General features: G+C 47.3%; 1 protein-coding gene across 1 annotated transcript in view; it reads right to left on the minus strand.

The window, feature by feature from the left end:
- The window catches only part of rftn2 (raftlin family member 2), a gene marked incomplete at its 5' end in the record, with an annotated part of 30,976 nt that overhangs the window by 2,510 nt on the left and 14,433 nt on the right, over positions 1-14,033 (minus strand). The window contains 4 exons of the mRNA XM_079254069.1: positions 2,781-2,999; positions 3,091-3,265; positions 3,348-3,456; positions 5,210-5,390. Of these exons, the coding sequence (XP_079110195.1) occupies positions 2,781-2,999; positions 3,091-3,265; positions 3,348-3,456; positions 5,210-5,390 (684 nt within the window). The remainder of the gene's footprint in view (positions 1-2,780; positions 3,000-3,090; positions 3,266-3,347; positions 3,457-5,209; positions 5,391-14,033) is intronic.

Below are 14,033 nucleotides of genomic sequence, written 5' to 3' on the forward strand. Positions count from 1 at the left end.
TAGTGGTGGTAATATATCCCTTCTGGAATTAATAAAGTAATTTACTCATTGTTAAAAAAAAAAAAAAAAAATTTCTTTTCAGTATATTTAAAATGATTTAAATGATCATATTTAGAAAAAGCCACCCCTTTAAAATAAATATTTTTCAGATTTAATTTATTCTTTCATTTATTTGAATTAAAGCCATAAATGGAATTGTTTTCATGTGTAGGGCAGCAGAAACACTGATGTCCAACTAAACTTGACCAGTTTTTATCTTAATGTTTCATTGATGCTTTAACTATGTGGAACAAACTGCATTTGCGGCAAAAACTTGTCTTATTTCCACATCAGATAATATTTAAATGCATATTGAAGAGGCTCTGCTGCAGAGGAGATATGGCTGATAATGACCCAGTTAGTAGAAATAGGCTGAAACGTCCCCAGAGTTCAGCGTCAGAGAACAGTCCACGTCTGGAAGAAAACCTTCAGATCGACCCGGATTCGTTGTGCAGCCTGAACGTCAACCAAACCTTACATTTCCCCCAGAACTCGAACAAAACGAGGGAATATCTGCGTGTCTGCAGCTCGCAGATTCACACGTTTACTCCACAAGCAGCAGCGACTTCCTGTTTTGTCTCTCTGGATCTATATTTGGAGCGTCTTCCTGACCTTGGCGACCCCGCTTCCTGTTTCTGTGCCGAGCAGCTGACTTTCTCATCGTAAAACAAATGTTGGGTCGCAGTCAAAACCGTGACAAAAATGTCCTGAAAGTTTTTCATGACCTCAGTCTGAAACACGAAGAAACACAAACAGATGTCTGACACGGTGCGTTGGCGGTGAAACCTGAAGCGCAGCAGGTTTACCGCCTGCAAGAGGTTCACCGTCCGCAAGAGGTTCACAGTCCGCAGGAGGTTCTCCGTCCGCAGGAGGTTCTCCGTCCGCAGGAGGTTCACCGTCCGCAGGAGTTTCTCCGTCCGCAGGAGGTTCACCGTCCGCAGGAGTTTCTCCGTCCGCAGGAGTTTCTCCGTCCGCAGGAGTTTCTCCGTCCGCAGGAGGTTCTCCGTCCGCAGGAGGTTCACCGTCCGCAGGAGGTTCTCCGTCCGCAGGAGGTTCACCGTCCGCAGGAGGTTCACCGTCCGCAGGAGTTTCTCCGTCCGCAGGAGTTTCTCCGTCCGCAGGAGGTTCACCGTCCGCAGGAGGTTCTCCGTCCGCAGGAGGTTCTCCGTCCGCAGGAGGTTCTCCGTCCGCAGGAGTTTCTCCGTCCGCAGGAGTTTCACCGTCCGCAGGAGGTTCTCCGTCCGCAGGAGGTTCACCGTCCGCAGGAGGTTCACCGTCCGCAGGAGGTTCTCCGTCCGCAGGAGGTTCTCCGTCCGCAGGAGGTTCACCGTCCGCAGGAGGTTCACCGTCCGCAGGAGGTTCACCGTCCGCAGGAGTTTCTCCGTCCGCAGGAGGTTCACCGTCCGCAGGAGGTTCTCCGTCCGCAGGAGTTTCTCCGTCCGCAGGAGTTTCACCGTCCGCAGGAGGTTCACCGTCCGCAGGAGGTTCTCCGTCCGCAGGAGGTTCTCCGTCCGCAGGAGGTTCTCCGTCCGCAGGAGTTTCTCCGTCCGCAGGAGGTTCACCGTCCGCAGGAGGTTCACCGTCCGCAGGAGGTTCTCCGTCCGCAGGAGGTTCACCGTCCGCAGGAGGTTCTCCGTCCGCAGGAGTTTCTCCGTCCGCAGGAGTTTCTCCGTCCGCAGGAGGTTCACCGTCCGCAGGAGGTTCACCGTCCGCAGGAGGTTCTCCGTCCGCAGGAGTTTCTCCGTCCGCAGGAGGTTCACCGTCCGCAGGAGTTTCTCCGTCCGCAGGAGGTTCACCGTCCGCAGGAGGTTCTCCGTCCGCAGGAGGTTCTCCGTCCGCAGGAGGTTCACCGTCCGCAGGAGGTTCACCGTCCGCAGGAGTTTCTCCGTCCGCAGGAGGTTCACCGTCCGCAGGAGGTTCTCCGTCCGCAGGAGTTTCTCCGTCCGCAGGAGTTTCTCCGTCCGCAGGAGGTTCACCGTCCGCAGGAGGTTCACCGTCCGCAGGAGGTTCACCGTCCGCAGGAGGTTCTCCGTCCGCAGGAGGTTCACCGTCCGCAGGAGGTTCTCCGTCCGCAGGAGGTTCACCGTCCGCAGGAGGTTCACCGTCCGCAGGAGGTTCACCGTCCGCAGGAGGTTCTCCGTCCGCAGGAGTTTCTCCGTCCGCAGGAGTTTCTCCGTCCGCAGGAGTTTCTCCGTCCGCAGGAGGTTCTCCGTCCGCAGGAGTTTCTCCGTCCGCAGGAGTTTCTCCGTCCGCAGGAGTTTCTCCGTCCGCAGGAGTTTCTCCGTCCGCAGGAGTTTCTCCGTCCGCAGGAGGTTCTCTGTCCGCAGGAGGTTCTCCGTCCGCAGGAGGTTCTCCGTCCGCAGGAGGCTTACCGTCCGCAGGAGTTTCTCCGTCCGCAGGAGGCTTACCGTCCGCAGGAGGCTTACCGTCCGCAGGAGGCTTACCGTCCGCAGGAGGTTCTCCGTCCGCAGGAGGCTTACCGTCTGCAGGAGGCTTACCGTCTGCAGGAGGCTTACCGTCTGCAGGAGGCTTACCGTCTGCAGGAGGTTTACCGTCTGCAGTTCGGTACCCAGTTAGACTGTTGACGAGTCTGCCAACTGGTTTATGGTTTATAAATAACCAGATATTAACTAGCAGTTGGAGACGTTACAGTGAGGACCTGGTACCCTCTCTGATTGTTCAATCTCCATGGAAACAATCTTTCTTGGTGTGAGCGTCAGTAAAAGCAGCATCAGACTAACCTCTGGGTGTGTCCCAGTACACAAAGGAGTCTACCAGCGACCAGCCTTTGCGGTAATAAACAGCAGTCAGCTCCAGCCAGTCAGCTTCCAGGGCGCTGACCACATGGCCCTTCCTGGAAACGCGCATGGAGAGCGCCCCCTGGTGATACTGGCAGGCCAACGAGTCCAGGGGAGCGCAGCCTGGAGCCCAGGAGTGAAAGAAGACCAGCAGCCTCAAGTCTGGAGGAGGAGCAAACAGAACCGGAACCACAAGTCCTTCAGACCACCTGCTCTCAGCTCAGCCAATCAGAATACAGCAGGACTGTCTCACCTGGACTGTAGGTGTTGTCCTCCAGCTCTCTGTCTCCAGGCGGGGTCCTGGGGGGGGTGCGTGGGGGGGACCGATGACCTCTCTTTGGACTGTGTACCCGCCCATTGGTGATCCCGCTCACCTGCTGGAGGACGGAGTCGACGAATCGAACGCCGCCTCGCGCGCTGCTGTTGACCTGCAGAACCAGAGACCCAGTTGAGAGGAGAGTTTCTGGTTTCGGGGTAAAAGTCAGCTTTGTTGCAGTGAAGGCGTCGGACCCTGTCGATGAGCGCCCGCACGGTGTCGCCCGTCAGAGAGTCTCCGGGTAGAGGCCACTCCTCCACCCTCAGAACCGGCACGCTGTGACACATGGACGCCGTCTGGTTACTGCAAACAAACAAATCCGGTTTACTGTGGAGGCCTTCGGAGGCCATCAGAGGCCTTTCACATGTCAGCAAGTCAACTCTCTGCTTGGCAGGCCGCCGAACTACAATCAAAGACCTGAAATGTCACAAAAAACCAACCACTGCGGTTTTCTTAACCCTGCATGTGGCTCTTATGCTTGTGCTGGTTTGTGGTTTTGCTGGTGTCGTTTTTATTCTCTTTGTGGTCTGATTCAGTGTTGGATTGATCCTGGTTGTCTTCGTGCTCATTTTAAATCTTGTTCTGTTTTTTTTATTTCATCATGGCTTCGTTTGTTCTGGTTTTTATGGTTGTGGCTTCATTTACTCTGGTTCTGGATAGAGTTAATTTGTTTAGTCTGTTTTTTTCTTGTCCTGGTTTCATTTCTTTCTGTTTGAATCCCTTTTAGAGTTTTAAAAAGTTGTTTTAGAACCTGGAAAGTCGGTTCCGATTCGGCAGCAAAAAAATATTTTCTGCATTGTGAACTGTGAGGTCATAAAACAGAGTCACATGATTGGACGACGGCTATATGGTCAGTATTGCACGCTGTTTTTGCAGGTAAACGCTGTAAATCGGGGTGTCCAAAGTCAGACCTGCATGTTTTCGATGTAACCCTTTTCTGACACACCTAGCTCACATTAATGGGACCCAACAGGCATTGAAGTTCTACACACTGACCGTTTTAGTGTGTTGGAACCGGGATATTGGAAAACCCGCAGGGTGGCCCCAGAGGACTGGAGCTAGTCACTCCTGCTGTAAATGTTTGTGTTGACATCCAAACATCTCAGAATATTTTGTTTATTTTAGGAACTGTAGGTTATAATGGAGTCTGACGATGTGACCATCAACAGGACAAAGTTCTCTGACTTTGGTTCTGGTGAAACTGGTGTGAATGCAGGCCAGTTTGCCAGAAAACACCGTGGTTCTGAGGCCTGAGAGCGGAACTGGTGCCAGAACCAGAACAATAAGTGTGTGAAAGCCCCTCTGGTGGCGTTGTTTAGTCATGTTTTGGATCTCTTTGTGGTGGTTCTTCACCAGTCTTTGTATTGTCTGTGTGGAGTCTTGTGATGCAGGTCAGAAGTCCTGCAGATTGGACTGAACCATGAAAATCTTCACTTGGTTCAGACTCTTGGTGGTGGTTTAAGTCATTTTCACCCCGTCATGTCTGAAGCAGTTCCATTGCTAGTTCAGAGCAGGCATTAAAACCAGTTGGTTCTAGATGAGACTTGGTTTGGTTTTCCACATTACGTCACTTTGCAGACCTCCTCTATCATGTCCGACCGCCTCTCAGGTGGATTCTGAATGTAATTGGAGGGTTTGGGATGTCTAGTACGCTCAGACCAGGTCTCCCGGGTCCCTTTGGACCCCTGGTCCTGAGTCTACAGGCTGTTCTGATCCTTCTCTACTTCATCATCATCATCTCAAAGGTACAATGATTAATCTTAGGTGCAGGATTTCAGCCAATCTGATGCCTGATATCAGGCAGACTTCATCCTGATTGGCTGCTGGGGGACGCTTGTTGTTGGGTGGATTTCTAGCCAATAGAAATCATCACAAACAAGTCAAACCAGAACCCCCCCCCATTTCAGGTCAGACCCCCATCAGGGATTTCCATTAAATATGTAGCTGACCTCATCTATCTTTCATCTGCTTACTAGACAGCGCGGCGGCGAGCGATGAGCTGCGTTTTATAACCTCAGTTCAGTCACGGGTGGCTGGGGGGTCAGGACTGGCCTACCTGGGTCTGGGACGGGCCAGGATGGCCCGGTAGAGCAGGCTGAAGGGCAGCGAGCGGGTCCGGCCCACAGACAGGATGATGGGGTGCAGGGCGGCGAGGACGTAGCCTTGGGTGTAGTAGGGCTGCAGCGCCTGAGGCAGCTCCGACAGCGAGGACACGTACTGGACCGTCGGCCGGCTTCCTGCACGGAGAGTTCAGGGTCACATTTAACACCAAAACTAATCCGCCGCAGCAAACTGAAGATGTTTTAGTTTGGTTTTATTCAGATTAAAAAGCAATCAGAGGAGCATCTACATGCAACTCTGCTGGCAGAGTCCTGGGAACAGCCCGGTCTGGAAAACCCTGCAACCAGCACCGTACTTCCTGTGTCCACAAAGACCGGCTGTTCACAGGGAAATTGGCCAAGATCCACACGTGCGCGTTCCCAAGCCTGATGTTAAACATCCCAAAGAAATTCCTGACCGTATCGGAAACCTGAACCCTGACATGTCACTGTGGACCAGCAGGGACACACAAGAGGTCGATGTTTGACTAAAAACACACACACACCAACTTACTGAGTTATTTTTAATGGTAAAACATCAAAAGAAAGAAAAACTGTTAAACTGGACTGAAATGTTACTTTTATAGGAATAAGACACAAATTCCTTTTCTGGAAAAATAGGTCCTCTTAGACTGTGCAGCATGGAGACTAGAGAGACTAACTGGCATGAGACACATGCAATACAGTAGATACAGACACAATGCTAACATGTAGCATAGCAACATGACGAGGAGAAACTCGGCTGAAATACGCCACCAAGCCGAGGCATCCAAACCCGGACAGTTATATGGAAATGTAACAGATCACTCCTGTCCACCCTGAAGCTTCTGGTCATTTCTCCACACAAACAAGGCGTCACATGACAGCAGCGTCTTCTGGTTACAGAGATGTCTGTCTCGTCATGGTGGGACGGAAACTCTGGAATCTAGCATCTGCAATCACACATCATGTCTTACTTTCTATGAAAATACTCTGCTCATGTGTCTCATCGGACTCTGCCTGTTTGACAGGAATCCTGAAGGTCCTGCTAGTTGCCATGGAGATGAAGGGGGTTTATTATGAAGTATTCTCTCTAACTACCATAAACTATGTTGGGTTTCACGCCTTTCTGGACCCTCGTGGTGCCTTTCCCTGGATTCTCCTGATTCTGACCACTAATAGATGTATCCATCACATGGACTGTATATAAAAAGATGGGCGGAGCCTCCATGACGTCACCTGCAGGTTTCTGAAGAGTAGAATTGAAGCTTGGTGGGCGGTTCCTACCATCGCCATCTTGGCAGCATCATGCGTGTCGTCTCGCCCGGAAAATACAAATATGGGCAAAGAGGTGGAGCTGAGAGGGGGGCTGTGAGCGTCATGGTGGATGATTGACATCGAGCGAACTCCAAGCTTTCTGTAGCTAAGAGCTAACCGAGCTAACCTGGAGATAACAGGAGCAAACCAGCTAACGGAGGTAAGCGGGCTAAAGCTAAGTCACGTTGTTAACTGGCTAAAAACCGCGGTTCTACGTTCTTCTTACTTGAAGCGGAAGATTGGTACCTGTCAATCAAAAGGACACGCCCCTAAATATGCCGAACTTCAAGATTAAATTACTTTTAAACGGGTGAGTTATTTCTGCTGTGAAGTTGGTCTTTTTAACATGGGAGTCTATGGGGATTTGCTCTGTTTTGCAGCCTCTAGTGGATGAAGGGGGAACTGCAGTTTTATACACTTCCGCATAGGATTCACTTTTAACCACCAGAGGCTCCATCCATCTTTCATATATGGTCTGTGGTCCATCATCATCATCATCGGCCGATGGCTTCCTGAGATATTTACCTGGTAACACCTGGAAACCAGGTAATACTGCAGGTCGATTCCTGATCAGACATTACTTTAGTCGATGAACTGAGCTTCTTTCTTTTGGTTTTTGCAAAAAGAAATGTGGTCTTCCTTTTAGAGGAGATAACTTTTACATTTTCTACTATTCCAGATGAATTTGAGGGAAATTTAGGGACCGTCCCTCGATTCTTGACTCAAACCATTGGTATAGAACGCAGGAATGCATTTCTTATTTCTGACAGTTGTGTGGTGTCTTTCTGAGACGAAGACGATGAAGCTAGTTGTGAAGATTCACTTCTTTTATTTTACAGGCGACAAAAGAAAAATAAAATTCCCTTAAAAAAGATGCCAAGCAGGCGTTCAGCTCTGTCACAACATAAACACCATTAGGTATTTGTCTACTTTCACCGCCGATGATTTCAGGACATCGTGGCATCCATGTGGAGACCGCCACCATCAGATGTCATCAGACGACCAACCAAGAATTCTGCTTTACAGATTTAAGGTCTCCGTCCTCTGAGGAGGTGAAATGATGGCTGTGTTTGGTTGTGAGAAAGTGCTAGCGTTCCTCCCAGCAAGCAGTATCGCTGGCCTCCATCAGGAGACCACCAGAATCTCACCAGAAACCAGTAAAATACTGGGTCTGTTTTCCTTTTTACTGGCGTTCCTGTGGGTTTTAACGCCACTCCGAAGGCTTGAGGTGAATCTAAATTTAAGACGTGTTGCAGCTGGTGGCTGCAGAGATGCTGGAGGAATCTTGCAAGGAGGTTTTTAAACCTAATCATACGAGACAGTAAATAAAAGAACCAGTGCCGAGACGGATACGGTCCTGGTGCCCAACACGGGTCACGAGCAGCAGCGTCTGGAGGGTTGGGCCAGGAAAACAGTCGCCAACGCTGCAGTTAAACGCTCCCAGGAGGACCACGACGGCCCACAAACACACCTCCAAACAAGGCTTTTGTTGCAGCCTTTTGCTCTCCTCCTCCCCTGCTTTCAGCCGGCTCCCCCCCTCCCGCCGTGCCACCACTCAGCCGCCACACTGAGGCCTCTGTTCAGGGCTGCGTGGGAGAAAAGCGAGGAGGAGGAGGAGGAGGAGGGGAGGAGGAACAGAGAGGCGGTTGAAGAGGAGCTGAGAAACAGGAGGGCACAGAGAGAGGGGTGACGGGAGGAAGGAGGTGGTTCAGGATGGAGTTTATGAAGGTGTGAAAGAGAGAAAACTGCCCAGCAACGAGAGGAAAAACCAGCAGCTCCTCCAGTAGATCCAGTTTGTTCACGTAAACAAGCTTTTAAAGGTCTTAAACTCGTCCTAAAACCCAGGAAACTGCTCGGGTTTTTAGTTTGGAGAAAGCATCATGTGCCGGATAGTCAACAAAAACAAAAAACAGACAGGTTGTTTAATGGCAACAACAACTGGTGGAGCAAATAATGAGGTCAACAGAAGATCCAGTCCAGTTCAGCCCAGTTTCAGTTCAGTTTATTTATGTAACGCCAGTTCAGCAGAGCTGCAGAGTTTCCCGTGTTCACCAGAAGTTTAAAGAGAAACGGATAAATCTCCGTAATTAAAACCAGGATTAATCTTTACCTACATTTTTCCCAACTTTTATTTCTATTTTAGTTTCAGCTTCAGCAAGAATTTCTGCAGTAATTATAATTTTTAATCAATATTTTAAAACATTTTGAGACCTAACTCGTAAAAAAAAATGGCACGAAAAGTCTAGGGTTTTTTTTTCTTTATTTGTTCCTTTTAACAAATTTTGTTGAACATTCCTAAAAAATCAGCATCTCTTACCAAGTTGAAACCAAATTCAGTTGTTTTTATTCACCACTGGACGACACTCGCCTGTAAACTCTGTAGCAGCTTAAAACTGCCAGATATCGCTCCAAACTCAATAAAGGACAGGTAAATGTAGGCAACAATCTCGGGCTGGGCGATATGACCTCAAATCAATATCACCATTAATTATCAATTATTCATTCATTCATTCATTCGTTTTCTGAACCGCTTATTCCAATTCAGGGTCGCGGGGAAGCTGGAGCCTATCCCAGCTGGCTTTGGGCGACAGGCAGGGTACACCCTGGACAGCTCGCCAGTCCATCGCAGGGCTAATTATCTATTATTTAAGTATAATTTTATTTTTAGCCATCATGGGAAACTGAAACTCTTTGTTACCTCTGCCAAGGAGGTTATTTTTTTCATCAGTTTGTCTGTTAGCAACATTACCATAAACTGTATATAAAAGATGGGCGGAGCCTCCGTGACGTCACCCGTAGGTTTCTGAAGAGCTGAATTGAAGCTCGGTGGGCGGTTCCTACCATCACCATCTTGGCAGGGGCATGCGTGTCGTCTCGCTGGAAAATACAAATATGGGCAAAGAAGTGGAGCTGAGAGGGGGGCTGTGAGCGTCATGGTGGATGATTGACATCGAGCAAACTCTGAGCTTTCTGTAGCTAAGAGCTAACCGAGCTAACCCGGAGATAACGGGCTAACCAGCTAACGGTGGTAAGCAGGCTAAAGCTAAATCACGTTGTTAACCGGCTAAAAACTGCAGTTCTACATTCTTATTACTTGAAACGGGAGATCCGGTAGCTGTCAATCACAACGACACGCCCCTAAATATGACGAACTTGATTAAAGAGATTAAATTACTTTTAAACGGCCGAGTTAGAGAAAAAATTCACTCCTTCCACAGTTGTCATGAAGGTAAACCTGACCTATTAAACCTAAAATAGATTTTTGAACCAGGCTGTAAACATGTTTATTTCTGCTGTGAAGTTGGTCTTTTTAACATGGGAGTCTATGGGGATTTACTCTGTTTTGCAGCCCCTAGTGGATGAAGGGGGAACTGCAGTTTTATGCACTTCTGCATCGGCTTCACTTTTAACCGCCGGAGGTTGCCACTTGAACATTACTCAAAAAGTTATGGATGGATTTTGGTGAAATCTTCGGGATATGTTGGGGGGTGTCACGAGGAACAAATGATGAAATTTTGGTGGCAATCCGAAAGAGATTCTGGTTTTTAAATAAAAAGTACAAAGCAGACGCCGCGCCACTGACCATGTCATCGTATGCAGTGGGCGTGTCCGTAATGCGCCCAACTTTGGCTCTGATTGGTTGATCGGTACAACCGACTCCTCTTTCTAATCGTGTGATACGGTAGAATCACACTGATGTCATCATGTTTACATAAATGTGACCAATCAGCACCGACAAAGCAGGAAATGTTCGTGACGCTGAATGACTGACACCTGTTGTTGTCCAATCAAATTGATGTTACCAGGCGGAAAATTGTGATTTTAGTCGGCCTAACTACTCCTGAAGCACCGTGGGAAACGTAGTCGCTTTACTGAATGCAGTTTTATGTCGGTGGATTCAAGTTCTGGAGGCAAAGCAGCAAAAGTAAGACAGAATAAGTAACAATGTTTTTCAGACGTGATGCATAAATTCTGTTGACTCTGGTTGAGTGAATCTTGGTCACAGTGACTTTAAACTGGTATGACTGGAATCTGTGGGATGTGTGCTTTCAGTAGAGGTGCTGTTTATTGGTTTCCATGCCACTGGGTGGACACGAGGGTCCGATGTTTTTCTTTACGTATTTCTGTGGACTTTGTTTACTTGGTCTTTTAATTACCTCACCAAGGAGGTTATGTTTTCACCGGAGTTTGTTTGGTTGTCTGTTAGCAACATTACTCTAAAAGTTATGGATGGCTTTTGATGAAATTTTTGGGATATGTTGGGGGTCTCATAAGGAACCAATGATTACAATTTGGTGGAGATCCGGAAGAGTTCCTGGATTCTGGATCACTTTGAAGTTGGGTATGCTTGGCGGAGGTCTGCGCTCTCGTAAAGCTTTTCTAGTTGCAAATATTTTCACAATAAAGGAGCAAATATTGATAATGAGTCAAATAAAACCCAATTTCAATATAAGTGGTTGTTTAATTAATAATTTTAATATATTTAAGAGTAAGGGTGGGAAAATTGAATCGAAAAATCTGAATTCGGGATTTTTTTCTTCACCATTTTAAAATACATTCTTCTGTTTAAAAAAATCTTTAATCCATTAATCCACTATAAAATTTGTCATTTCTATTGGTTTTTTTAAAATAGATATTTAGGCCCGAGCACCTTGGCGGTGCGAAGGCCTATTGTAATTGCAGCGTTTATTATTAGTAGGCCCGAGCACCTTGGCGGTGCGAAGGCCTATTGTAATTGCAGCGTTTCTTATTATTATTATTTTTATTCGGACACTTCGCGTGCTTTTTTGGAGGCCTGAACGTGCTCGAAAACTCACCAAATTTTGCGTACCCCCCCAAGGGAATACGAAAAATTTGATATTTTGAGGTGCTCCAGAATGTTTGGGCGAAACTGAAGGAGAGCGCCACCTATTTTAGGTGCCCCGCCACTGCATGTCGTTAATCTTTATGAAAATTCATACACATGATCTACATGCTAGGGCGAAGAAAAAATCCTCATAATGTCATGGTGAAATGTCGACAGGAAGGCGGCCATTTTAGGTCAAAGTCAATATTTTGGCATTTTAGCACCTCGCATTTTAACGAACTCGTCCTAAAGCTTTTATCCCACTGAGCCACAAATTGCTCAGGATGTTCAGGAGGCATGTGTGATTCAATGTTGTGTTATTTCTTCTAATAGGAGACTTAGTTTACGAGGGGCAGGGCCTCAAAGTTTGATGTCTCGCCATGAAAAATTAAACGGATATAACTCCCACATAAAGCAACATTTCTGCACCAAATTTGCTAGATATGATGGCAGTCCCCTCCTACAGAGTTCTATATGTCAATATTTTGATTATGAAATAGCCACGCCCCCTGGAGGTCAAAAGTGTTGTTTTTTGCTCACACACCCATAACTCTGGCTTGGTGGACACCACATGGCCCAAATTCACTCAGGCATCACAAAACATGTTGGTGAAGAGATCTGGTAAAGGACGTTACTCTACGCTGCACGGCGTGCCCGTGACGCCATGGCGAAGTTCCATGCGGCGGCGTGACATCATAAATCACTATAAAATTGTCAATTTTGATCTGATCACCCTAAAACTTATAGGGATTAATAAGGGATCAGTCCTGAACAGATTAATGTGACCATTGCTGGTCTAGACCTAAGCCCCGCCCACTTACAACAGGAAGTGTTTTTTTCCACATTTGAGGGTCATGCTTCTAAGCAAATTGTCCCAAACACTTGAGACTCCTCCAAAACATGTCAAACCCTTTCATGATGCCACAATAAAAACCTCAAGTCGCTACGCTAAACGGGACATGGCGAATGGCGGTCCAACGCCATGAAACGGGAAGTACCTGTGACCAAGCCATGGAACCTTGGACCACCACCAAACTTGCCATGACTGATGACAGTGAGGCCCTGAACTAAGCCCCATTGAAAGGTTATGGAATAAATGGAGCATGTCTCCATAGCGCCCCCTACAAAATTTCAATCAATCAGCCCCGCCCACTACATGGACCGACATGGATAAAATTCAGCACAGTTGGAGAACCTGCCAGTACCTTCAAAAAAGTCTCTTGGACATATGGGCTAAATCATACAGGAAGTCGGCCATTTTGAAAAAGATGACATTTTTGGGGTCATTTCTTTGCCATACATTTTAAACAACTCCTCCTAGGGATATTGTCCAACTGACACCCAACTTGCACAGGATGCTCAGGAGGCATGTGTGATTTAAAGTTGTGTTATTTCTTCTAATAGAAGATTTAGTTTAGGAGGGGCGGGCCCTCAAAGTTTTATGTCTGATAAACAAAGACTTATTGCTAAAACTCCCACATAAAACAACATATCAGCACAGGAATCGACACATTTGATGGCAGTCCCATGATGAACAAAATCTACAATGCAATAATGGGACTATGAATTAGCCCCACCCCTTGGCAACAACATGTGTCTGATATCATGAACCAGGAAGTACCTGTAACAAAGCCATGAAACCTTTCATCTTCACCATACTTGCCATGAGTCATGACAGTTATGTCCTTAATAGAGTAAAATTACAATATAGTGGAAAAGATAGTAAATGGCTCCATAGCGCCCCCTACAATATTTCAATCAATCAGCCCCGCCCACTACATTGACTGACATGGATAAAATTCAGCACACTTGTAGACCCTTCCAGCACCTTCAAAAAAGTCTCTTGGACATATGGGCTAAATCAAACAGGAAGTCGGCCATGTTGAAAAAGGTGCCATTTTCTGGGTCATTTCTGTCATTTTCTTTGCCATGCATTTTGAGGAAGTCCTGCTAAGATTTTTATCTAACTTTAACCCAAATGAGTCAGGATGCTCAAGAGGCATGTGTGATTAAAAGTTGTGCTATTTCTTTTAATAGGGGATATCATTTAGGAGAGGCGGGGCAGCAAAGCAGATGTGATGCAATGAAAAGGAAAACTGACATAACTCCCACAAAAAACAACCAACCTGCACCAAATTTGCTACAGATGTCAGTCATATCCTTCACATTTCTGCATGTCAATAATTAGATTATAAATTAGCCCCGCCCCTTGGTGACAGGAAGTGACCCTTCATAAGGCCTAAATGGCCTGAAGTGCAGTCTGGCTGCACTTTAGATTGAGAGAGGCATGGGAAGGATGTTGCCAGGGGAGGCGGTGACATTATGCCGAACGGCGCCATGGTGCGAGGGCCTATATCACCGCTTGCGGTTTTAATTAGGCCCGAGCACCTTGGCGGTGCGAAGGCCTATTGTAATTGCAGTGTTTATTATTTTTATTCGGACACTTTGCGTGCTTTTTTGGAGGCCTGAACGTGCTCGAAAACTCACCAAATTTTGCGTACCCCCCCAAGGGAATACGAAAAATTTGATATTTTGAGGTGCTCCAGAATGTTTGGGCGAAACTGAACGAGAGCGCCACCTATTTTAGGTGCCCCGCCACTGCATGTCGTTAGGCTTTATGAAAATTCATACACATGATC

Source organism: Telmatherina bonti (genome assembly GCF_933228915.1).
Source record: "Telmatherina bonti genome assembly, chromosome: 15".
NCBI lineage: Eukaryota > Metazoa > Chordata > Actinopteri > Atheriniformes > Telmatherinidae > Telmatherina > Telmatherina bonti.